Below are 27,598 nucleotides of genomic sequence, written 5' to 3'. Positions count from 1 at the left end.
AATGAGGAAGGGTCTAATTAGGTAACATTTTTATCTGTGGGTCTTCCAGTATAGTTCAGGGATGATTAATGTTCAACATCTAACCGAGATTTGTCTCAAGCAGATACACTTTTCGTTTTATCCAGTGGTTACTGGAGAATTTGTGAATACTGAAAAGTTCAAAGCATCGGTCAAACATAGAGGCACTGTTGCTCATCGGGATGAGGCATGAGTTGTTTCCTGTGAGCTTGCACTGTTTTGTTAGTAGTTCATCTTTCTCTTGTTTTATGCCACTTTTCTTCAGAAACTTAAGGTTTTGTTTCTTCTTTCTAATTTGAACAACAGAAATATGGTATTGGGAGAATGCCTTTCAGTGTGTCTACTGTATGTGTAAACATGATGTGTGATTTCCCTCTTCTCAGTTTCTCTAAGATTTTAGCATGTTTGTCATGTAACTTATGATGCTGAATAATCTGTTCATTTAAAGGCATATATAAAACCCAGTATGAAGTTCTGGAAAGTTTATGTATGAAAATTGTTTTTATCTGTTTAAATAAAAGAAATGGACATATTTATGCAGCAAGTAGAACTGATTATCAGTTCACCAAAGGTCTCATTGGGCAGATAGCTCATATCCGTGAGTGCAGAGATTCCTGTAATCTTTCCTTTGACCTCTGTTTGCTTTTTATCTTCCCTGCTGATTCAGATAGAAAGCAGTAACATGAAATTAACAGTCTTTATGTAAAGTCAGCCGTTACCTGTTGGGTTCCTGCTTGCGGTGGGGAGAGAGGAATGTAGTAGACCATTTGGGAGAAAGAAGAGTGGAAAAAGGAGCATCTGAGGAAAGAGTAAGCAGCAGATAAAGCAAGGAGGAGTAGAAATGAGGGGGAAATAAGGGAGCCACCAACCAGGGGGGGATCTTCCAGCATGGGGTACAAGAGCAATCATAGAAAAGAGGTAAGTAAGCGTGGTGAATGTTTGAGAGGAATAGGAATATAGGTGTTAACTCTCTGATATGAATGGAGACCTGCCAGAACAGTGACAGCAGAAACTTGTCTTGAGTTTTTGCAGCTGTAAACACACTAATTGGGAGGAAGAAGAGTAGTGTGCTTAGTATTGTGGAGAAGGCCTTGGCTTTCCAAGAAAAAAGCAAAAAACAAAAAAAACCCCCACTTTAATTTTAGTATTTTATCATATATTTCAAAGAAATTAATTTTCAGGTACAAAGGGTTTCACAATAAACTTTCATTAAATCCAAACGTCATCAATTACTGAATGATTTTGTCTTTTATATATTAACTTAAAAGATACTTCTCGATGGCAGTGACACTTGTAAGTTTTATACTCTCCTGTATTCTGATCCCATGCAGGTATGCAAGTGTGCTCATTGGTATTGTGAACAAAACAATCTTTGTTGTATAAGCCAGTTTTCCATCAAAAGGCATATAGTGTCCGTTTTTAAAAAAAGAATGGAACAGGCCTCGTTTTCCTGGTTGTGCTTTAAAAAAGTGCTGCAACAGGTCGTACAACTGTGAACTGTGGGTTCTCCTCTTTGCGTAGCAGAGGGAAGAGGGGCTGGGAGGTCTGCAAGAGTCTCTGTGTTCTCTGACCCTTTGCAACAGGGACCAGCGGGTCCCCAAGTGTGTCAGTGTCGAAACCAAAATTGGAGAAGGGAAAGCAACAAACTTAGTTCAAAACCACTAGAAGGGACCGTTGCAGAATGCTCGGTAACATCAGCTTGGAGCACAGATGCTGGCATGAGGGAAGATTCTCCTCCTGTTTCTCCTCATTTTTTCCTTAAGCCAGTTGCAGGGGAGGGAGTGGGAGTGGCAGCTTGTCAGTAGAACGTTATGGTGTGTAGTTTAGGAAGGGTTATAGGCTACTGCACTATGGAGGAGAAAGAGGGAAGGGCAACTGAAGTACAGGCTGATCAGGTAAAAGAGGAAGGCAAGGTTATTGGTGCAGGAGAAGGGAAATAAAGTAAGGTACTTTTTTTTTTTTTTTTGTCAGAGGAGTTCTGGGTTTTTTAATTAAGAAAAAAAGAATTGTGGCAGTGAAAAACTACACAAAATGCAGTGTGCCAGGTTGAGGAGGCATTGAAAGACAAGTGCTGTTATTTCTAGTTATACCCCTTAGATATAATGTTGTCCTGGTGTTCTATTCCCCTTCTTTAGAGTAAAGGGGTGGCTGAGGAGAGGGTGATGGCAGGATGGCCATCCATTTTCTTTCACTTGTTCTTGAAAAAGCCTGCTTAACTTCTGCTTCCAATTATTCTACTGATTCAAACATTCATATGTGTTTGCTAGCACTATAAATAATGGACTGCTTAATCTTATTAAGAGGTTCAGAAGTGCATGCAGTACAAAATTTAGTTTCAGTTTGAACTAATGATTTTTATAGTAGGATATTACCATATATTATCTGCTTTTCCCCCCCTTTCTTTTCCCCCTTTATTCTGGTCTATGAGTTCTGTGAGCTTCAGACTTTAATATCTAAAAGAATTAATGTTTTAATTGAAATACATATTCAGCTCTGAGGGTCAGTGGTGTACTGATCCTATGTGAGAACTTTATGTGGATGTTTGTGTATTAAAATTACAAAGCTAAAAAAGCCTTTCTTCTCGCTTTTGGGATGGGACTTTTTATGCAGATAGCCTGCTCTGAAGTGAATTGAAGCAAAACACAAGCTTTGAAAGACAATTAAACAGTTGAATGTTGAGGGTTTTAGGGAATATTATGACAACTTTTGGAATTGCAAACGTGGAGGCTAGCTGGGTAGTAATCATGGGCTTTGAAAAGTTCATGTGTTGAAAGTGGTGTTTTCATAGTCTGTGCAAATCTATGATAATTTTCTTGTTTTAAGTGGAGAGTAACGTAATCAGTGTTTCATAATGCTCAGCACAGAGCTTGGTTAATATTTTCTTTATTTTTTGGTTAGAGAAATCAACTCGGCTGCCTCCTAAACTTCATAGCATTTATTCTTATTTAGCATTTAAATTGATTGGTGATAATTTAGCTTTGCTATTTTTTTAAAAAGAGAAACCTCTAGTACTGTACTCCACACGTTGTTTTTGCAATCAGTAAGTATGCAGATAAAGTTCTTTCTATTCCACTTAGCACAATTTGAAATATCAGCAAGTTAAGTATATTCAACTGCTTATCTACAGAGAGGCATGTAGGACTCCAATTAAGTTTACATGGATAAGCGCAGATTTGTGTTTGCAGACGTCAAGATGACAGAAGCTTAATACTGTAAAAAGGCTAATCAACACTGAATATGTTTAGTGTCAGTAAATATTTATAGTGAAAACATTGCCTATGGTTTTGTGCCTTGGCATTCCAAGTTCTGATTTTTAGTGAGTAAAAATGTGGTGTGATATCCTGTTCATAAACCTGCTATAAAATTTTTGTTTTCTATAAAATCAATTTTATTGTGTTTTTCTTCTTTGTGTTTTCTTGGGAAGGCAAGTTAGGAATTAGGCTACAGTTTGTAAGTAAATGAAAAATCTGGTATATTTAGCAAGGTTTTAAGGCAGAGGTAATCCAGAGAATGAAGAAGGGAAGGAGGCAAGATAAAAAGACAGGCAGTATGGGGAGTAATTTCTTCTGATTATAATTTTATTTTATTTTTAATGAGGGCTTCTTCAAATAGTGGTTACTAATCAGCTCTGGTGAACAATGTGATTATTTAGTCTGCTCATGTATTCATTAGGCAATAACTACAATTTAACTGGAAAATTAATTGATCCTCAGGAATAGATGTTTGTTATACATAAAACATACAAATATATGTGTGTGTATATATATATTTTATTTCATTAGATCTCCAGAAGTTAAATGCTAGTCCACTCTCTTTTACGAATGTATTCTGGAAAATAGTGTGTCAAAATTGAAACCCAAGAAGTACATCTTAAACTGAGTTTCTACTGATGTAATATTGTGTGAAGAATACAGCCAAGTGAAATAAAAAAAGAGGTACAAGGAACGTTGATTATTATTTTTTATTATATTTTGACTTAGAGAAAAGAAGAATATAACTGTAACTGCAGTTCTGCATCAGTCTTAACAGTGTAAAAAAAATGATGCTGAAGTGAAATTTTGTTTTCTGGAGGGGAAATAAATTGATACGGTTTAGGATTTTGTTTGTTTGTTGGAAATGTCATGGCTTGTCAGGTTAACAAATGTGATTTTGTTCCTGGCAGACTGCAGACCTGGTCAAGAAAAAGAAAAATTCCCTGAAAACCACTGCAACATAAATACAATATACTTCAGTTTAGTGTCTAACTTTGCATGAAATAAGCACTGCCTGTTAGCCTCTGTTTGATCCTGTGAGAGTGTGGGGCTAATGTCTGGCTGGTGTTTTGGAAGCAGCAGGTAGTCAGGAGCAAGCTGCTCTAGGGGTCCATATTTCTGTAGCCTAGCAGTTACTCACACACAGATGGAGACCTTATGAACTTTGACAGAGGTCATGCTAAATTGCAAATCTAAAACTTCTAGACTTCTGAAGGATTGCATTGGTGCTTTTTTTTTTTAAAGCCATATGATTGGGAACATCACTAAAGGTATCAACTCAGTTTTGAGAAGTAGATCAACCACGCAGTCATTGCTCATATAATGATCATGGGGACTGAAAAAGATAGACTTTCACGGTACTTTAAGGGAAACTATTGCTTATTAAATTTTAATTTCCACATGTAAAATACATATGTTGCTTCCCAAACACCTAGGCTTGTCTGCTCTATTGAACTTGTTAAAGGAATTTTGGGGCCTAAAACGTTGCAGAAGCCTCTGATTTTTCTGACGGACATGAGTTGGAAATAATTAAGATACTCATAGTATTTTTTTTATTTCAGGTCTTTTGGGGCAGTCAGTTGAGACACCAAGCTCTGTCATCTGTCATCAGCCATCATCTCACCAGGGATCTTATAGCAGTTTAGGAAAGAAAAACATGAGATGATCTGGTTACACATTGTAGCATGTTTAAATCCTGGATTCAGAGTTGGGGAGCATTGAAGAGCTCCTCTTTGACTTCTAATTACAGTCCTGAAGTTGTACTTAATAGATGAAAATCTCTGTGATATTTCAACTTACTATTCAAATGGGAAATTTTTGGAGGATTTTGTAGCAGCCAAAGAAAGACTTTGTTTCCAAGTTGTAGCCATTTAGCATAAGATTTTTTTTAAATTTTTTTTGTTTAGTGGAGATGCAATGTGAGTTTCATTCAGTGTTTATGAAATCAGGGTCCATGAATGACTATCTAGGTCACAGGCAGCAAGGAGGCTGATCCTCTTTTAATCAAATGGTCAAATTTTTATCTTGTCATCATTGAACTGGTTGTGTAATGTGCTACTTAATGGCTCGTGAACTAGTCTTTACAGCTATGACTTCATGATTCAATGAGGCTGAGTCTGACTCCGTGTGTTGAAAGTGGTTTCAGTGACGGCCACACAGAGAGCTTGAAAATTCACACCAGCAGCAGACTGTAGGGGAAAAAAGCTTTGAAACTGTTTGAACTGGTCTGTATATAAAACAACAAGAATGTTATTCATGCTTCTAAACTGGAAAAACACAAAGGGAAAAGAAGTAGGACTGCAAAAGAATCTCCTTCTGTAGCTACAGCAATTCACGGTCGCTGTACTGCTAGTGTGTTTGGTTTTCTGAGATCTCGATAGGGGAAGAAATCCAAATAGTTTAATTTACAGTTGAGAGACCTGAGTTTACAATGAATTCTCATTCATGTTATTTTAAACTAGAGCTATTAGAAAAAGTGTGCAAATAACTTTCAGAGTCATGTCATCGCTGTATTAATCATTAATAATTTGTAAGTAAACACATCTAAAGTTGAAGTTCAGAATCTTGTGCTTTACAAGAGATAGATGCACAGACAAATTTTTACAAGATAAACTAGTTTGTGATGTGCTCTGCATTTTATACTTCATGGTGTGCACCTAACACCAAAGTTCATGTGACCTGGAAAATGCAATGTGATTTGGAGTTGCCTGTCCCTCTGACCCTGAGAGGAAAGAATTTGAATTACTTTGTATTTCCTGAAGGGTGAGAAAGTGCACACCACACAGCTGTGGTTGGATAACCTCTTTCCTATAGCAGCTTCCTCATTTATCCATACCTGGAATGGATGCAACAGCTGCAGCCAACACTTACAGCTTATGCTTCTGAATTGCATGTCTATTTCAGCTCTCTTAAGAAACATTAATTTTTATGAGGCAGTGTTGTTCTGTGTAGTCATATTTGGATTGAACTGAGGTGACTTCTCAAATTTTCTGTTACAGTCTCTTTCCAAAATTGAGAGTTGAGATAAATATGGTGTTTTTCTCTTACCTGCCTAATCTTAAACTTTCCTTTCCAGAGGTGACCTGTGTGCTACTCTCAAAAGAGAAAGTATCTTCTCTTTGAAAATTGTTTGGAGTGCAGTAAGCAGAAGATAATTTAAATTATCTGGGGATTTTTTTCTCTGGGATTTTTTTTTTGCACCTCCTTTCCTCTCCCACCTCCTATAAAGACTTCTTTGTATTTAATATTTCAGTGAAATGACTTTTAATGACCATCATATTCGGTGCTAAACTGCAAGTACTTCTGGCAAAGTGCAGTTTAGCATTAAGTTACTTAGTTACACAGCCATGTTAAATTCAAAGAAAAATAAAGCTTGAAGGATTTCAGAAAGTCATCTAATCCCACTGCCTGAACTAAGGTATACCCACTATGTCTGCATCCTGACAGGTGTTTCTTTAACCTGTTTTTAAACACTTTTACTGACTCCAGAATCTCTCTAGGCAATCTTTTTCCAGTGTCAACTAGTCCTGAGTACATATCATGTGCTGACATCTACTCCTGATTATGTTTTTTTCCAGCCTATGCTGGAAATGGGATATGGTTTATTCCTTTCCTCTCAGGGAAAACAAGTTAATCTTTTACTCTTCTGTGAGGAAGGGGCAGAGGACTTACTGTTTTGTGTGCAAGTACCGGACTGACACTGGCAGCATCCTTTGAGCTGTGTAGCTTTAGATTGCATTTCTTAGAAGTTGTCTTTCTTTGTTGGCACAAAAAGTGGGGAAAAGAAGGGAAAGAAAAATATGAAAAAAGAGATGAGACAGGCTGAGAAGTGGAATGAAAGGAGATGAAGAAATTCAGAAAAAAGAAAAAAAAGTATAATCGAAGAAATTAAAGGACAAAGTGGCTATAAGGGCTTTATGATAAGTAATTTTTTAATTAAAGAAATTTTTTTGGGGGGGAGTGGTATATGACTAGCAGGGTCATGGAATGGTGCTAAAGAGGGAATGGGGCATTCAATAAAAGAATTGGCCAGGCAAGGTTGGATTAAGGTATATATGGAGCAAGCAATAGATTTCTTTGTTCTGTAAGTTCCACAGGAGTCTCTTGTGACTTACAAATGATAAAAATGTTATAAAATTATATGTAAGTGATAAAACTTTTTACTATCTTTCATTACTGTGATTGGAGTGCAATATAGCACATATCTTCCACAGGAGTGTGCGTGTATAAGGTGGCAGGATGACAAGGTGGACCAGGGTTCACTGGAACTGGGCTGATACGGTCACGACTAATCTGTCATTTCAAGGAGATGGCTCTGGTCTTGCCTACATCTGCTAGGACTGAACCAAAAGTCTCTTGGTTGTGCTCGCTGTCATTGACTTAACTAGGTGTTTGAATTAGGCTTGGTGAGGAGAAAATTTGGAAGGTTTACTTCTTGATTAAACTGAGTGCTTAAGGAGGGTATCTTGAGGCAGGAGCGGAACAAAACTGGTATATCTGCATTGGTTACATCAGTTCTGTGGTCTCCAAGTTGTGAACAAATATTTATTCTACAAAGATAAGAGCTCATATTTTTACAAGTTGTTTCCTACTGTAATTTGTGATTAATATTTTTACCTGATTTTGTATTGATTTTTTTTGTTTTCAGGTGTGTCTCACAATATTTCTTTACTACGAGAAGTGATCATCCATCCACGCTTTGTTCAAGGAGACATCAGCACTAAATTCCTTCCTGAAGTCTATCCTGATGGTTTTAAAGGTTTGTTCCATTTGGGAATGTTTCTTTATTTCTTGAGAGGTGGTGTTTCTGATTATTATTCCTTTATATTTATAGACTGACACATTCCCCAATCAGTCTTTACTTTTTTTCCCTCAAGTGTATCTGTGCATACACGCAATTAGAGTTTTTAAATAATGCATAATATAATTGAAACAGTTACTTTCTTTACTTTTTAGGAAGGCAAAATACATACTTGTAGTGACAAAATAGTAAATGAAGGACCTCCAAAGTAAAGAAAAACAATTTGTAGGTGATATGGAATATGTACAATAAACATCAATTCAACTCTACCATGCTATTGTGCTTCGTCACAGACAGTGCTCCTACTGTTAACTGAAGATAAGATTTCTCTTTACTCAACACTGTTGCTTCTCCAGTGAGTTTGTGCAGCATCTTTAGAATTGCCTTTTGGCACCCTTTGTTCACTGTAGCATTGTCTGGAGGTTCTGGCATTTTATCGGAGTATTTCAGTAACCTGGTCTTAATATTCGTTACACATAGTAATGGGCATCACATTGACATTATTAACTCATACCCTAGGTTAATATAAACAAAAATGCAAATGTTTCTTTACAACATCCCAAACAACTCAGTTGCAAAAATGTATAACAACAGTCGGTAGAGAAATGTAAGTAAACAAATAGATGGGTTTCCTTTCACAAGGATCAAATTTTAAAAGGTTGTCTTGTCTCTCAGCCGATGTGCTGTAGATGGTTTCTTGACCTGTGTGGTCAGAGACTCAGTCCTTCTATACAGGCCTCACATCTCAGCTGGCATTCATCAGGCAGAACCTCTTCCTTATTTTAAAAAAAAAAAAAAGACAATGTTTATAGCTCATCATTCATGGGTCCTTTATGAATCCCATGGAGATTCCTTTCTCCCACATTCATCATTAATCCACTGTGGCAGAATCCTTATCCCACTTTGGAGATGACACTGCCAGATTGGCAGTCACCAGACATGACTGGCACCTTGCCAAATTCTAGTCTCATTAAGGAGCAGAACAGATTTTTCTTACCTCAGGACTTTGTGTTTGGTGCAAAGAATATTAATCCACCGAACTACCTTAGATCATGGTGTAATTGGCAACTCTATGTAATATAGTCCTACAAGTGGGATTAATGCATCCAGCTTGTTACTGGCTCCTGACTGCGACCGAAGCAATAGGAGATGGTCACCTTGGGTGGCAGTAAGCTTGTGATGGTTGAAACTCAAATGTTCCTTTGTCTTCTTTGGTAAGGTGTACTTAACTAATCTTCAGGTAACTCGGCTGGCTTTCATCCAGCATAGACTTGAGGGTACTCTCATCTGCTCTGAAGGCTCGGTGCTGTTGATTAGCTGGTCTGTCTCCCTTCCCTTCCCTGACACTTTAATACAGAATCCCATGTCCTGTCTCTCTGATGATTCTGGGACTTTTCAGTCCTTTTCCTCAGTGGATTCAGTTCCCTAAACCACCATAAAACTGCATTTTTTTATTGTTGCTGCTTTTGTTGGGGTAGTTTTTTGAGAGTTCTTGGGTTAGCTCATGAAGGAACCTGGTGAACTTCAGCAGATGTGCTAAGTGAGTGGCAGGCTAGGAATGGGGAGAAGGGAATGGAGGAGAAAGGCGATGACACAAGATCTTAGATAGGTTTACACCATGTTGTGAAAAGGCAGCCTCACCTCACACACAATTGGGAACAATAAAAACATAAACCATTCTACCCTTATTTGTGATAATGTGACTGTTGGGGCCTTTGGTCACTTGTAAGAGGCTGCTGGGATGGGTTTTGCTGATCCAGGAGACCCCTTGCTCTGTATTTTTGACTATGGAAAGGTACTCTTGTTCTTTTATTCCTGTTTTAATATTTTATATTGTAATGTTAACCTGTATATAATCAGTTAATTACTTGTTGATCCACAAATTGCAGGATGATAAGAAATTTGTTTTGGGATCATCTGACTTTAACTGTATATGCATGTATTTGTGTGCACATACACACTGATGCAAATGGCTGATTAGTGTTGCAGTCTGAGGTAAACAGTAATATTGTATTAACAGATTCTTAAAGATAAGCTTTTGCTCTAGACACCAGAAGGCACAAGAAGAGATATTGTGACAGTTCATAATAAAACTAATGAATGGCAGACGTTAAATGACTAGACTTTGTTCCTGCTGTATGAAAAGTCTCGCTCTTCTCCTTCCATGTATCAAATACAAGCATACATTAGCCTTCTTAATGATCAAAAATGCAGATATCATTACTACACAGCATTTGTATTTCAAGGCAAGAGTACTGATTCAAAGCTCACTGAAGTAATTGAGAGCCCTTTTAATGATTATAGTTTGCTCTGGATCAGACCCTTCTGGCTTAAAAAAAAAAAAAAATCAGTGAGTTGAATTAGAGGATAGTTTTTTAGGTACCTATTGAAAAATATTTCTGCACATGCAAAGACTCTAATGGGAACTGTTGAAGGCGAGCAAGGGTGGCGGGCAGATGACGGGTAGAAGCTCAGCAAGAGAAACAAAGGCAAATTAACTTACGCAATGTAAGTTCTCTACTCACTTCAACTAACTTTTTTATATAAATACCCAGGGTAAACTTTGTTAGGAGGATTTGAAAATTAAGTAGCTTCATATATCTTAATGCTGTTTATAAAAGACACGTAGCTGTAAAAAAAGATCTGGGATAATCTGAAAAATTAGAGCAATGTGTAGCTAAAGTGGATTTGGAAATACCTAGAAATATGTGCTGTTGTTAACAGTAGGAATCCATACCAGAAGAGTTTTAAATTTGGAAAACTTAAGAAATAAAAAAATTTCAGTGAAGATGCATACTATATTTATGCTTGAGCACAATCCAGTGTGTTTCTTTTGTAAACTACACAATTGCCGCTGTTGGTCTACATTGATGGTAAGTAATGAATGTTAGCTGTGTTCTTTCTGGTGACTGCATGAAGTACTGCCCCATTTCTTATGTGCATTTTTCTTCAAATATAAACATTAACTGTAGTCTTACTTAAGAGTAAAATAAGAGATGCTTTGTTTTCCAGTCTCATTTTTCAAGGGTTTCATTATAAGTCCTTTATTAGAAGGCTTTTACTGTAAGTTAGGAAAAAATTAATTATTAGAAATATCTTGGCAGCTTTTCCATTAACCTGTGATGCCCACTTCAAATTACATCTAGAACGGGAATGTTTAGTAATTTTCATGATTAGGGTTTAACTCTTTTTCTTCCCTTCTTTAAATAAGCATTCATGAACAAAACCAGTTTGTTTATTGCAAGTTATTTTAAAATATTACAGTGCTGAAACTAACCTTGCTCAGGGTATGATTAGTGTGGGAAAACAGCTGCTGTCATACCCTTTTGTTGTCTATACGAGGGATGGACGGCTAGAATACCGGCTGGCAGTGGGTCAGCTGGAGTCGGTTATTGCTCTTGAGCACACATGCGTGTTTTGGGGGGAGTGCAGATCTGAGGGTGGGTGAGGCAACACCGATTAGGTCAGATGACACAAATACATCTGTTTTAGAGTGGCCTTCAAGCACTTTGCTCACAGGATAAAAACATTTGCCAAGCATGCAGGAGTAGCCCGTACTATTAGATAGAGTATTGTCAGACGAGCTGTTCTACAGCTTCCAAGCAGCCTGGGATGCCTCTGTAATTCCTAACCTGCCTGGCGAGAAAGGAATATGCTATCATTATCCCTGTTTTATAGGCACAGAAAATATCTCTATTTTCACAAAGATCTAAGAGGAGTCCTTGACAAAGCACAAATTAAACTCAAGGATCCTTAGGTTAGTACCCTATCCATTGGATCATTCTTTGTGGTTCAGTCTGTTTCACAGCTAATCCATCTTTTCCTGGATATCTGTTTGAATACTGAGGGTTTTTTTTTTTAATGGTCTACTCTTCCTGGTTATTAAATGACATCTCAAATGCTTGGTCAGTCTCTTTGGGAGAGACATCCTGTGCAAATGAAAAATGAGGCATTTTCCAAGAGATTATCACAAAAGCCATACCAAAACACAGCGAAAAAGGAAAAAGAATCCTTTACTTGCCCCTCTTCTAGCATGTTTACCTCATTTGGGTAGAGAGGAAGAGCAGAAGTTCTGATGGACAATCCTTTGTTAACTGATTTCTAATACAGATGGGAAGAAAGAGGAAGCACCTCTCTCCTGCAATTGTGTATTGGCTCCAGAGAGTGTGTATGAGGTGAAGGCTTTTAGCTACATTGTGTTTGTTATAATTGTATGGGTTGAAGGGATTGATTACTCCACTTTACTGGACACTTATTAAACCACCTCTGGAATACTGTGTCCAGTTTTAACCCCCTCACGCATATAAGAAAGATGTCAATAAACTTCTGTAAGTCTAGCAAAGAGCCACCAGGGTTGTGGTTGAGTTGGAACAGAGGACCTGTGAGGAGAGGCTGGGAAAACCAGGCTTGTTTAGCCTGGAAACAAGAAAGCTTAGGGTAGACCTAATGGCAGCCTTCTCATACCTCTGAGGGGGTTCCCAAGAAGAAAGAGCCAAGCTCTTCAGTGAGGTACACATAAATTGGAGATTTTCAAGACCTGACTGCGCAAACCTCTGAGCAGCCTGGTCTGAATTTGTTGTTGAGATTGCTCAGTGGGGATGGGGGGGACACACTGAATAAACTAAAGACCTCCCAAGGTCCCTTCAACCTCAGTCATTCCATGATTCTGTTATGAACAGAAGTGCTTTTTAGGTGAATTGGGACTGTAGATATGACTTTTAAATTTAAGTCTGGAGACTTGTTATTAGTTGAAGGGGGGAATGCAGCTTCTCCTGGCTGTGTTACTGTTAGAAGGGAGAGGATGATTGCTGTTAATTCCATTCATCGTCTCCACACTGGAATCTAATCTTTGTCTTTATTTTATGAAGCTACTGGATTATAAAAATTGACTTTAACAGCTTACTGGACTTTCTTCTTTCTGACAGGTGAAGCCAAGAAATGTTTCTTGGTCTGTTACTAATCTCTTTAGAATTCAAAATAGTAGAGGCTTCCTTTCTGTATGCTACAGCATCCATCTTATAAGTGATCACAAGCTCTCTGAGAGACATCTTCACTATTCTGAACGGTTTGAGCTTGCATACGCAGACAATATTGTCTGTCTTTTCCCATGACCATCTGGGTGGAGCAAAGCTCTGCTGGACTTCAGAAGAAATTAAAACCTCTAAGAACATGCAACTTTGTTTTCTGCCTCAGCCTACTTGGTATACGTGCCACCTGTAATGGTCAACTTCAGAATCCATTGGGAAAAACTCAAGCTGAAACAGAACGTAGGAATGATATAAACATTGCCTGCATTGGTATGGATCTGAATTATGCATTGTACTTTCTATCTTACCCATTTTGCTTTTAATTTTTATTCTTCCCAATCAGAAAACAGTCACTTTTCAAGTATTAAGTAACAGACCCAGGCACATAACCAGGGCTTGTTTGTTTGGTTTTTTTTTTTCCTGTAATTGATAGTAGGAAACACATTTCTAGGAGAAAATGCAAATAAGACTCTTATGGGAAAAATGACCTTTTATGTAATTTAATTTGAAGTTCGTTATGTAAAGTAATTGCATGAACCTTTTTGACTCAGCTTGGGGCATACTGGGATAATATTGATTTAAGCAATCATAACATCAGGGAAATGAGAGAGAAATACTTTTTTCTTGTCTTCCTTCTGACCAGGGATCTGTCATTTAGTAGTAATAGATGCGTGCGATCTAGTTTTAAATAATAGGAACAACCGTGCTTCCACTCCTTCAGTTGTGACTTAATTTTATAGCCATTAATCCTGTTTTATGTTCACCTTATATAGTTCAGTTCAGTGATGATAGTGAGAATGCAGAAGTATATCCCAGGTTAAGCAGAGAGATTTGGGAGCTGATTTACATTTTATGGCGGAGGTGAAATCTCTGTATAGCCCAGGAGTCTGCAGTGAAGAGGGTAGGGAAGAGCAATGACAGAACTTCCGATGTTGGAAGCTGGGCAACCTTTGCTCCTTGTTCGTTTCACTCTCTATCAAGGCAGTGCCTGGACAAATGCCCCAGAGGTAGCTTTGTTACTTTTCAGATCGATCTTCTGCATGGTGAACATGAAAGGCTGTGGTGTTATATCTTTATTGATGGTGAATATTAACTTATACCTCAAGACATCCAGTTGAAATCCTGAGGGGTAGCTTGTAAGGTAAAATAAGACTGGAAATGAAACAAAGGTATTGCTATCTGGTGCATTCATATATTTCCAAATACAGTAACGTAATTGAAAGTTTAACTTTAAAACTGCTTAAAATTCTGCTGAGCGTAGCAGCAGAGCAAGAGCAGAAGGCAAGGGAAATGGGGCTGGAGTTCAGAGAACTAAGGCAGTCTGTCTTGTATAATAAAGGTAAATTGCCATCCTTAGGAAGCAGCCTTTAATCAAGCTTCTGAGGTATGCCTCCAAAGTTATGCTAAGGATATTCTGTGGTAGGATTGTATCTTTATTGCCAAAGACCAAAACCTAATTTTGGTATGTTCTTGTTAACGGTTTATATTATCTCCGAGACTTAGGAAAATAAATGCAAATTGCCCACGTTGGTTACTACAGTCATGAGTGGTTTTCTGCTTGCCACGTCTGTGCTACAACTGATGCAAATAGTGACAAACAGAGAAAGTGGATAAACAGTTTTTTCATGTTTGTGATGATGAAGAGGTGAATGTAACTCTTGATCAGTTGTTAACCTGTTTCAAATTATTGACCTTTGTTCACTGTTTGGAGTTTGATTTTTATTGAAGATACAGGGAGAAAATAGTTTTTGCAGCACAGCAAGTGCAAAAGCAGTTATTGATTTCTTCCAAGATGAAGGTCATGCAATAAAACCTTCAAATTGGGATCTTTCTAGTTTTACCTTGTTCCTTTATATGCGTTGATAGTACCAGTGTGTGTTGGAGCAGGTGGGAACATGCAGTTTTGGTCACATGGACTTGTCATGGGTGTTAGGCAGGGTGACTGTCAAGCGAAGGTTTTAGGATGGATTTTCTGATGTATCTTTAGCTGAGACATGTAAACAAATTACCGATTTTAAATACAGCGTTTTGGAAAAATAATCTCAAGAGCTTCTTCACTGTGTGTAAACAGCTGGAAAATTGGCACATTTCAGAGCCGGATAGTTGATGTTATTGCATTGTATAATTATATAAGGCTTATATATACCTGTATATGTGTTTGTATATATACACAAATAGTAGAAAAGTTCAGCATTTTTTGGCTTTCACTTTGCAATCAGTTTTTCTAGTAACTGGCAGAGGAAAGATCAAGTTTGTTTCTCAAGCCAGTTCCTCAACCTTTCAACATTTGTATTTCTGCATACATTTGTTAAAGTAAAGACAGTTTCCATTTCAAGGCAGATAAAAAATAATAAACACCGAGTGAAGGAAGTTGCAGTAATCTTTAGCCAGAATATGTTAATATGGACTAAATTAAAAATAAATTGATGCAGATTTGCTGGCTTTTGTTATTTTTAAATTTACATTTTTTTGGCCTGTGACAGCTGCTTTGTACTGTTAGCTGGAACTGTAATGTGTGTTTCCATCACCGTGGCATGAATTGCATTGCTGAGGTGGACTCTAAGCAGCCTCTTTACCTATCCATAATTAATGTGCCCAGTGGAAGGATGGGTCCTGTGCAGAAGACATCCTGTTTTGAAACTGTGCACTTGTTACTGTAAAGTCTGCTCCAGACCTTTTCAGAGGTCTCCATTCTGGGTTTTCCTGAGGATTGTGTTAGTCTTGTCTTATACTACTGACAGAAATTCTCACTCGCTAGTGACTGGTACCAGTGAATGTGAGTTAACATTACATGCAGTAGTGCTGAGGCGATGGGAAAGTGGAGGTGTAGAAGGGAACTGTGTAACTGTTTCTCTGCTGCAGGACTGGAAGCAAATGTGCCCCACTGGGCAGAGTTGCTCAGGGAGATACAGCCTTCTGAACCCCTTCCCCACCTCTTCTCCTATCCCTTCTTGTGAATCTGTACTACTTGCTGTGGATGATGGCACTTGCTGCAATACGTACGCATGAAGGTCTGCTGAGGCAGACAGCAGCTGCATAAAGCACTTTTTGAGAGCTCTGTTGTAACTGCATTCGGCTAAATCTTTCAGTCTTACCTTTGTCTTTCTTTTTAACGTTATTTATTGCCTTTTCCTCTCCTCTGGCTTTTGAAACACCCTTGCTTTCATCTGTGCAAAATCTCTCTCCTGAGGATAAAGTTTGCCTCTTTTTCTCCATGACAATTCATCTTTGCACTTCTTGTCCTCTTCTGCGTCAACTTTAACTTCCTGCCACTGCCTTATGGACCGACTGCTTTACTTGTCCTTTTGCTCCCTCTCACATCAGTTTTGACTGTTCTGCTTCTCTGGTGACACCAGTCTTGGCCACCTCTTTTGCCCAGCTTCTCACACCAAATCTGTGTTGTTACGTTTCTGACCTAAAGGTTCTGACAGGCAAAGTTCTGTCACTGTGCTCTGTCTTTTAGGCTGCTGAATGGACAATTGAATTTCTAATTAACTTCACTTTCTGGAACAAGACCAGGTTGGGAGAAAACCTGCTTCCAATCACCCTGGTTTCCACCTTTTTGTCCAAACCTTTATTAGCTTGCCTGCCTTCAGACTGTAGGCTACTTCGAGCCATTTTCTGCTTATGAAGTGCCGAACATGACTTTGACTCCATTATCACAAACAAACGATTACACAAATGGCACTAAATGACCCAGGGCTGACAAGTAGTTTTATCCATGTTTATTTCTGGGGTTTATATTGTTTTGCCTGAAAGATCTGTAGCCTTTGCAAGGTAAAGTACTGAGAAAGAATGCTGTATATTTTGAGTAAGTTCTAATGTACAGATGGATTCCTTACCAGCATGAGGCACAATATGTCAACCAGTGACATTTCAGTAACGAAAACAAGATGCTGCAGCATCATTCAGTTTTTTTTCTTTCAGTTGTCAAATTGTTTTTAACAGAGATACCAGTGTTAGCAGTAGGGCTGATCTGTATGAAAACATGCAATTTAAACTCTCAAACTCAGAGCGTCTGCTATGCTGAGCCTCATCTTAATTTAGGGGAAAAAAAATGTAGGTTTCATGTGTAAGGACTGAACAGTGTCTTCGCTGGTAGTTGTTACTTTTTGTGTCTGTGTTGGTCTCTGGTATCTGATTTTTTTTTTAACTGCTTTTTGAAAACTAGGACACAAGTTGACAGATCTTGAAAGAAGAGAACTACTGGCAACAGCAGCGTCTTTGTATGTGGCTGAACAACTGAGATCACAGCGATTTCTAGGGACTCCAAGGTAAGTTCATTTCCAGGAACTCAGATGTGCTGATGCGTTTTGTTAATGGCATCTTCTCATGCACGAGAGACACTGGTGAGAAACTGCATGGTTTCTTAATATAGTCTGTTTTTTCTAAATTCAAATGAGCTGCGGCTTACACTTCCTTACTCACACAAGTCATACATGATTATTTTTATTCTACATATTAGCAAACTAATAGGCACAAAAATGTGTTACAAGCCAGTACAGTAATTAATGCACATCAGGAGTTTCATTAATGCAAAATGTTGCCGCATTAGTAACTAACCACAAATTGAGCATCACAAATTTCCCATGTGCCCATTTGAAGCGATCTAAGCACTTTGGGATAATATGAATATTCAGCTACAAAGCTTTAAAATATTGTGGATTCATGAGTAATTTGCTACCTTGATGAAGAACCTTAATAGTTCAGGGTCTAATTCTGAAAACACTTTCTGACTGGTAAACGCTGGAAGAGTCAGCACCTTGCTTTAAGTACATTTTTTGGTGCTTTTGTTCCCCCACTCCCTCATTCTTTTGGATAGTAGCTGCTAGTAACCTCAGTAGTACTGTCAATTGGCCAGCCATTGCAGTACCTTGTGTCAAAATACTAATTCACTTCTTTGGCTTTTTGGAACAGTATGTTTTTTGTCCTCTAAGATGTTTCTAGCTTTCGTTGTCCTCTGGCCCATCATTGTCAATGCCTTGAGACCTTCTATTAGAACAACTGAATTTGTGAACCTTGCTTGGGTAGTTGGTGTTTGCAATGGCTGCGTACAGTGAATCCTAACTTCAGCATGACTCTTTCGTCTTGCCTCACATTCTTTAATGTAGTTGCGTGTGTGTGTTTGTGTGAGAGAGAGGGAAGTCAGAATGCAGGATAGACATTATTCACATTCCATGCCAGTGGTTTGACAGTGTATTCTATTACTGATTTTACAGTGGTCAGGAATAAATCAAATGTGGTTTCAAGAAGTCTTTATTTTTATTTGTACCCACAAAGATAAATAGTACCATATGGTGTTAAAAAAAACAGAAAAAAAAGAAAAAAAAAAAAGAGAGACACTTAGAGCAAGCATAACGGCTTTGTAATATATAGCATATGTAGGGCTAGGTCATTGCTTGCCTTATGCACCTATAGGGGAAAGTAAAGCACCTTTTTATTTCCTTCCACAAGTTATATCCTCCATAGCAAATGGCATAAGGAGAAGAACAGACACTCTAAGGCCACCGTTCCCTAAATAAAAGATGAATGAGGGAAAATGAGGAGGAGCCTTGACTGTAGTTTTTATTGGCCAGCATAGGAAGTTAAGTAGTCTGGTAATGCTATAGAGAAGTAATGGATTACTTTGTACATAGAGTAAGGATAGGAACTGTTGATTTAAGTAGTGATTCTCAAACTGCTGTTGCACTCCCTGCGCTGATTTGAGATTTTTTTTTTTCCGCTGGCTTGTAAAATGTTCTTACTTGCTAACAAGAAAAGAAAAGGAGTCCAATTCTTGAAGAATCTTTTAATGTCTTCTTTCTACTGCAAGTATTTTCTTTCAGTACTAGGTATCTGTGTATCTTAATAAAAAAAGACATATACAACTATTTTAACTGAGATGTCAAATATGTAAACAAAGTATTGCATTGAGCAGTCAGGCGTGGTCATTCATCTCTTTTTGTGCTGCATCAGGGAAACACACGCACTTCTGCTTTGAAAAAAAAAAAGCTTATTTTTGAGTCCTTCTAACCTAACTCCCTCCATTCCAGCATGAGCAGAGAAGGCAGCAGAGTCTGACCGCATGAAGTTTGTGCTTAGATTAAGGTCTGATTTTTCAGATTTTAAATGGCGGCGCTAACAAATATTTTCAGTACAGGGAAGATCACTTTCTCTTGCCATGATGGGGTGTACTTATGTTCAGCTCAGCTTTCAAAGGATGACCTTTTCTGACTATTGTGACACATGCAGCTCTGGAATGAATCCTTCAGAAGTTGAGCCTTAAAATTTTCTCAAAGTGGCGTCTGAGTGTGGTTCTTAGTGAACAGGTCATTGTTTCAATCCACATATTGTTAGATCTACTTGTCTTAGTGATAGTAAAGCTGCCTGTTTGAGGCCAAATAAGGACGAGGTTGATGCAAAAGGCTTACTGGTATGTAACTTCTGAAGAAATCCAAACGTGATAATGATACCCCTTCCCCAAAATCATGCAGCTCCTTCAGAGGAGAAGTCAAAGAAACAAAGGCAGAAACAAAGGCAGAATGAGGTCAAAGGATTGTGCAGTGTCCTGGACAGTGTTCTCCACTCCTTAGAGCAGCTAGTGGACTCCCTCTAGAGGGGACTGAGGACTGTGGAGCATACAAGTTACTGCAGTCCCATCAAGGATCCCTCACAGCATCTCCTTAACTTACCCAAACTGCGTCTGACTTGTTTTTGAAGGTGTTCCATGTCATGGGTACTTTTTAGGGAGCAGGATTGTGGCCATAGAAAGCACATCTTTATTGGTATGACTGCAATCTGTTTGAAAAATATTAGTAAATAAAAAGTGCAGAGTAACCTGTGCTACTGGCAACAGATCAAAAAGGCCAGTTGTAATCTTGGATGCAGTTCACTGTAGCAGAATTTGGCGTTTGGAGTCTGTGAATTTTAAATCCATGTTGGAGGATGTAAGCGGATTAGACAGACTGCACGTTCCAGAGTTGATCCATAACATTCTCCTAATGGTTTGGAAAACTGCATTGCCATGTTGATGATCATCTTCAAAATTTCAGCTCTCTGGCACTATTTGTGTTGACAGCATTTTTTTCTTTCGCATGCACTGAAAGCAACTGAGGAATTTTTGTGTGAGGAATTGCACTGAAAAGTAGTATTTTGAAATCGTGCATTATTTCTTCTAAACTTGTCACAGCTGCCAAATATACAATTTTTTTTTTGCTGAACTTGAGTTATATGCTGATCTTTTGGTTTTGGTTTGTTTTCTTTTCCCTTTTGGGAGCCATATGTATAATATGCATTCTTTTCACAACTGCAGGGGTATTTTGAGTTCCCTTTTCCCCCCATGATTTATTCAGCCCAAGCCCAGGATTGTTATTCTAGCCAGATAGATAGAAAGAACCATGCTTGGAAGTCTTCACAGAAGCTCCACCTTTCACTAGCAATGCTACTGAGACTGTGATCAGATGAAATAGAGCTGAGCCAGATGAAGGAATTGTTGTGCCAGCCTGCTCCTCCCTTGGTCTCTGCCTTTTCCCTCCTCCTCCTCCAGATATGCAGGCGTGATTTTGTGTGTAGTTGCATTCTACTCTGGTTCTGCTACAATGACCCATATTAGCCTAGAAACATTTAGTAATACAATACTTTAGATCATTCTGACAGAACCAGGTTAAGTACTCATGGCGTGTGAAATTATTCTGCAAGAGCTAGAAGGGTGGGAATGTGTAGCAAGGCAGAAGAGATGAGCAGAGAACGGTTCGTAAAAGGGATGCAGAGGTGGGCCTTAGCTCTGTGCCACAGATCAGACTAGTAGCAGCCTCATGAGGGGGGTTCTCCTCTACAGTCGATGATATTTGAAGGGATGTGGCTGGAAAATAGGTATTTTACAATCCCCTGGGTGACTGAATCATCAACTGTAAGGTTCTTGCTGGAACATGCTCTGATGATCAGCAAGCTATTGCCTCATTAGGATCAAACACTCAACTTCTTCAGCTAGTTTCAATTAGACGTGACCCCTGTAGTGGGATTCTTTGTTGCAGTAGTTTGTGTGGTGTTGAGGTTAATACAGGCCACAAGCTGAAGGCCGGGTTGCCTTTTCTGTGTTGAATAAACTGTATTATGATTTGGGTGGAGCACCCACAGGTGAGTTTCCACTATCTGCATTGCTATGTGCCCCGGCCTCACCAACAGTCTCCTAGGATTAATTTGCCAACCTTCAGCTAGAACAGCTGCTGGAGACCTGTGCGTGCTCAGAGTTACAGGAATATAGACATTTACTTTTGTTATACAATCTAATATTTAGAGCATTTTCTGTTCGGCTTTTTTTTTTAATTTAACTGGTTGTTATTTAACCCGTTTTCTTGGGGAAAGGTGGTTGTGGGGTGTGGTGGCATGGGGTTTTTTGTTTGGGTTTTTTTTTTTTTTTTAAAGATAATTAGCTAATGAAAATGCTTGGTATTTTGTGAGCCAGATACTAATGTGAATATTTCACCATGATATCCAGATAATAGGGGCACATGTTTCCTACAGGAAAGAGCCATGAATGATTGATGATTGTTTCATTGTTCAGCTTTCAGTTATTTTACCTAGGACTTTTCCTACTTATTCCATAGTCTAGTTTATTGTGAAACTGGTGCCACCCACAGCTGCTGAACAGATTTACAGCATCTAGTAAAATCCCAAGGTCTTCTAGACAGACCTCGATCTTGTTTCAAGTGGAAACATATTTTGGCTGAAGTCAATCCAGCTTATTTTACGTCTGTTTGATGTAGTTAGCCTTTGAGACCAAAAATGATGATGTACAGTTGAATCTTCACATTTTGGCTACAGACTTGTTTTCATTAGTGGGTTGGGAGGGGAATAGGAGAGTGACTCTCCAGGTGTGGCTACATCATGCTATCTCATGGGTCTACTAATGTGATGTTTACACTTCTAAACCCAATTGCCTACAGCACTTCCTATGTGTTGCTTCTGTTGGCTGCTAAGTGTATTTTCCTAATTTTTGTATGGGTTTTACCCTTTCATCATTTATGACTTGGAAAAAAACAGTGAGGCTGCATGCCCATATTAGCTGATACTACATGCAAAAAGATGGTAACACACTGGAAAATGTTTTATATTGCTAGCAAAAAACCTAAAGGTTTTTCTTGCTTATGTGTTTTTAATATAGAAGACTGGGATTAGGAAGTCTTGAGTTAAACTCCTGACTGTTCTTATGGGACCTTAGAGAAGTCAGTTGGATTAGGCCTCAGTTTACAAAAAGATAAAATGGCCTTAATACTTTACTACATTATTGAGGTTTTGTAAATGTTTATTTATCAACATGTAGAAGGTATTTTGAGACGTAAAATGGATGATGCTTTCTAAGCATAAAATAATGCTTTCATGCAAATGGTAAGTGTATAGTGAGAAATTACAGATAAAATACCAGCAAGGTTTTGTCAAGTTCTGAAATAGCTGGGCTGAATTTTTATGTTTTAAAATTCTGAAAATCCAGGGGTCCAGTGCAGTGAGCATAACATGACTGGTGCACTGCAAGAACGGAAATGGATATATTTAGCTTTTTATTTAATGAGTTACTGTAGGTTTGTGTCTAGGTTGATTTGGTACAGATATATTGACGTAAGTCCTCAGGTACACTTAGTAATGGTGGTTTGGATGCCTGCTTTGCCTTGCTGTTGCATGATTAGGACAGCGAGGGAACTGCTCAGAGAGCAGTGGAGCCCTGCACCTCTCAGGCATGCTTGCTTTCACATAGACTACACCTATTGCCCTGCTGGAGTCTGGGATGGAGCCAGCTCTTTGCCAGCCTAGGGCTTCCCCATATGGAAGGATGGTCAGCTGCCCAATAGGAGAGCTTTCTGGCGCTCCTGCACTGCTGGAGCAGCACAAAATAAGGTTATGTTACATTAATTTTAAGAAGAAGGAAGATGATGTCAGGAAAATTCACTGGAGTCATCTGAACTTACTTGCAGCACAATCACAGGCACCGCTGAATTGTATCAATTGCATTACATGATTTTTATTCCACTCCTCCCCACCTCCCCCCATAATAACATGAACAGTTATTGCAAGTGCAGCTAAATATTTATACTTTGCATTACCCTACAAATACCCTCTAGTGTAATATAAAGATAAAATACTTTGTTTTCATTTGGTAAGGATGACTAAGTCCAGCCCACTTGTGGCTTTTTTCATTCCCCTGCTTTGGAGTTATGCAGTCATCCTTAGCTCATAAAAATAACACTGTCTTATCCTTACTGTTCTGGTCCCCTGGTCAACAAGTCAAGCATTCTTTTCATGATTTACTGTTACGCCTTTGAAAGTCCTCGATATGTTTATGTAACTACTGCAGCTTCAGACCATTATTCCACTGTGTGGTTTTTTCTTTCCCTGTAGACTAGCAAGGTACTAAGACTCTGTTATCCCTTTTTTTGTGTGATATTCTTGTTTATAATAGGCTCTTCTGATTGTGACAAACCCTCTCTTGCCTCTTCAGATGTTACTTAATGTTGTTCTTTTGACCTCTCGTAAATAAATTACTTAATTTTTTTTTTTGTAATCTTGCTTAATCAGTGCTAAACCAGCTGCCCTATATAATATTCTAGCTGTCTTTAAAATCTGGTATTATTTATCCTACATTGTTCAGTTGCTTATTACAGAAAGAGGATTCTTGTGCTAGAGACAAACAAGTAGATGCACATATATGAAACAGGTATTTTTGGCCAGTGGAAATGAACTTTTATATGTAAAATATGAAAGTTGAAATGGGGTGTTTCAAGGTAGCATTTATGACTGTTTCTACAGAATGTATGTTTCATTTTTTCTTTGATTGGATTAAATTAATGGAATCAGAATTGATAACGTAAGTAATATAAGGTATTTATATGTTTGACAGCGGAGACATCGTTTGGTATGATTCATGAACATATATTCCAGAAAGAGAATGATCTGTTATGGGAAATTTTCATAGCCTGTCGTCCCTATGTCATTTGTAGGGAAAAAGGTGTCCCGGGCACTCAGGAATCCATGCTTGCTCAATCTTTAGAGTTGATAACCATTATGAAATCATTACAAAGGTAATCATTATGAAAAGTTTGAACCTCACTGAGCATCTCTTAGGAAGATCCCCAGAGCAGTGGCATGCATCTTGCTGAGGTGATTGCTGGTGGTAAAGTTGTTTGCTAAAGTAAATGGACCCGGCTAAGTCCCTATGTTTGTTTTTTTATTTTTACCATGTTTGCTGGGAAAACAGCAGCTGCTGTAGGAGCTTTATAGCTTCTGTGGCTACTGTTCACTTTAATGTTGAAACTTGAATTTACATAGTATACACATGTGAATGTTTTCTGTTGTGCTGCCATATTCCTGGCCCTTTTTTAGTTGTGAATCTGGCCCTTTTCTCATCCATGCTTTGCTTATGACCTCTTCTTCTGCAAGAGCCTCTCTCTACCACAAGGCCTCTCTCTCTTTCCTTTACTTTGATCCCTTTTACAAACCCAACAAGTCTTTCCTCTCATGCAGGTTTACACCTCCTAAACATGTTCTTTAATATTTGTCTGTGTGTAAAAAGCGTCTGCATGAAACCGTAGAACAAGGTGCGTGCTAATCTCCACGTGCTCCCTGGTCATTTTACAGCTATTTTTAGCACAGTTTTTCCTCTCCATCTGTATATTTTATTTGGAGTTTTGAAGGGCAGAAATGAAGTTGTGTCGGAGGTTTTTATGGAAGGGCAAAGTTTTTCTTGACTTCGGGGGACTCTAAGCTCAGTAAATGCATGTGTAACTGCATTCACGTGAGACGTTTTATGGATGTTTCTTTCCTAGGATTATTAACATAAACATTATTTAACATTAGAAAAGCATGAACATCAGGACCTTACCTTGTGAAGTTCCCTGAGGCACTGGTTATGTCCTGCTGTTTGTTTGTGTAGTGTATAGCTTATTCTGGATGCTGTTGCTGTAGAAATGTTGTCAACAAAATATATGGGAAGAAAAAGTCATTCAATATTGTCTGCATACTTTTACATGTATGTGTCTTGATTTGTCCATTCTTTAGCATTCTTGCCTCATTCACGGTTCACACAGGCTGTAGTTAAATGTAAGATATTGAGTGAAGGGATAGATAATTAATTTATACCTTTGTTATTGAGTATTACAATTTTCAACTGTTTCTTTTTCCTTTGATTCAACTGCAAAAGTGGGATGGGACACAGAATGGCCTCGTTATTGTAGGAGTATTTCTCTGTTCCCTGCAATGATTCCAAAAGCTCTTGCACACTTCATCAGTATTATTGTAATTCTTTGGCTGCAGGATATTTGGCAGCTGTTGCACCCCACTGGCAAATCCTATTCAGACTTCACTTCCATTCACCATTGCCATTGGAGAATTGATTTCTCTCTCCTCTGCTCTAACCTTTCCCAATTCATTTTGGATTGTTCAATGTGAAACATTTTAATTTCATATCATACAGCCATTCAGCTCACAATCCTTTTTTAACCTGTCACCAGGGTAACAGCATAGCATGCTTTCTTTAGGCAATCAAGTTTTTATTTCACATGCTTAATGTTGCATTAAATGTTTGCATTTTGTTTAACCCTCTTAAATACTTTGAACTGGGGATATATTTTGCAGGGTAATGAAGTCTCTGATATCAGTGTCGAGTCTTCACAGAAATTGCCTTATTTAAAATAAAAATAAGAAATCAGAGGATGAATACAGTAATGAGAAGATTATTAATAAAATCCCAAATGGCTGAATGAGGCAAGCATCCATAGAATAGCAAAAATATTTTTCTTCTGGAAAAACCTTCTGGAAGCTTATATTATAATCTTTAGACCTACACTTTAGGATTACTTTTACCTGTAAGTGCTTGTAATCAAATTAATGCAAATATAGGATTAACCATGCAATGACATGACTTTAAGAAGTGAAATGTCTGGCCTATACCTGTCAGCCTGCTTCAAACTGCTTGCCAGATGTGTGTGTGGAACTGTAAGCTGAATAGCAAGTGATTTATATACATAAAAATTAGAATTTAATGGGATGATGCAATTGATTAAAGAAATGTGGAATTTTTAAGTGTCTGTTTTTCCTGTATGTGCAAACCATCATGGCATGAACAACAGGCTATATTCATTTTATTGCAAATGAGAATAATAATGAATTTAGAGTACATTATCATAGATGATTACAAAAATAAAATGAAATGGACATTTTCATATCTGAAAAAGCATTGATTTCATATAACTGACCTTACGGAGCAAGTCCTGCTTGTCTTGGTAAAGGAGTAGGACCAGCTAGGTTCACCCTGACCTGTTTAGCTGGAATTTAAAAAAAGTCTGTAACAGATGTCCTTAAAATACCCAGAATTTAATATCCTTTGTCTATAATTATTATTAGAGGTATAGTTTTAAAGGCTTTTTATCTGTCACGTTCTATTCTCAATTATGTAGGTATAAAAGGTGTGTGTGTGTGTGTGAAGCATTTAATTTTAACGTAAGTGAAACTTAAGACCATGGCATTGCAAATAAGCCCAGACTTTGCTCATTTATAATGAAATAAACCCACTATAATTGGGTACTAATAATATGCATTTTAACACTTTGGAATACTAATTTTACAAAGCTTCTCATTTGCAAAATAGATCATACATATCTAGCATTGTTTAAAAAAAACAGATGCAGAATATTTGCATTACTGTACTAGCTGGAGTGTTTGTGTTTGCATTTGATACAGCTCTTTTTGAGGAGACAGCTGCTTCTTATAGATCAGACCCATAGAGTTGACTTTGTTAGAATTTTTCTTTCAACGGCATATAGCTAACTATACAAGGATAGAAATGCAGTTTCTTCTGTTAATTTCCAAGCTTTCTGTCCAGTTTCTTTTTTCCCAAGTTGTACTATAAGCTACCAAATATTATTACCTGCCAAAAGAGGTTTGGCACTGTTTTGTTACTGAATTTTGCCAAAAGGAGCCTAACATATGGTAACAGTTAATTTATTGGTTCTTCTAACCTCGAGGGAACTCTTACAGAGAGCATATTACCTTTTTATCTAACATTTTAAATAAAAGAGCTGTTGGCTTGAAATTTGATATGCCAGTATAGAAGCTGACCTTCAGTGCGGTTATGCTCAATTCAGTCTTGTTTAAGGGTAAGATTAAAAGTGTAAACATATAAGATTGAGCTAAGCCTTCTTTCTTTTCAACTTTTAGAGAGGCAGGTCACTTCTGCACAGTTTTAGAGTGTGTGTGTGTATGTGTTTAAGTGAAAATACTGAAGAAACATTTTCACAAGAAAAATGAGTCCTGCCTTTCTCTCACAAGTCTTGGAGAGCTCTTTCTTCGCTTTCTTGATAAGACATTTCCTGGTATGTGCATTACCAAGTGATAATAAAGAAAAGGAACATTTTTCATTTCTTTATATGTAAGACCACAGGTCCATTTGTTGCATGGTGACAATGTAGATTTGTCTAATTCTAATGGGAGAAGTATTTGAGAGATAACATTGCTAATTGTGCCGCTATTCACTA

General features: G+C 38.0%; 1 protein-coding gene across 4 annotated transcripts in view; it reads left to right on the top strand.

The window, feature by feature from the left end:
- Positions 1-27,598, top strand: part of PCCA (propionyl-CoA carboxylase subunit alpha) — a 303,202-nt gene that overhangs the window by 148,085 nt on the left and 127,519 nt on the right. For all 4 annotated transcript variants that reach the window (XR_012997326.1, XM_076361576.1, XM_076361600.1 and 1 more), the window contains 2 exons: positions 7,918-8,028; positions 17,269-17,371. Coding sequence is in view for 3 of the 4 variants with exons in the window: in XM_076361576.1 (XP_076217691.1) it covers positions 7,918-8,028; positions 17,269-17,371 (214 nt within the window). In the remaining variant the exon portion in view is untranslated. The remainder of the gene's footprint in view (positions 1-7,917; positions 8,029-17,268; positions 17,372-27,598) is intronic.

Source organism: Aptenodytes patagonicus, chromosome 1 (genome assembly GCF_965638725.1).
Source record: "Aptenodytes patagonicus chromosome 1, bAptPat1.pri.cur, whole genome shotgun sequence".
NCBI lineage: Eukaryota > Metazoa > Chordata > Aves > Sphenisciformes > Spheniscidae > Aptenodytes > Aptenodytes patagonicus.
Note: the sequence above shows the minus strand (reverse complement) of the source record. Positions and strands in the feature narration are given on the sequence as shown.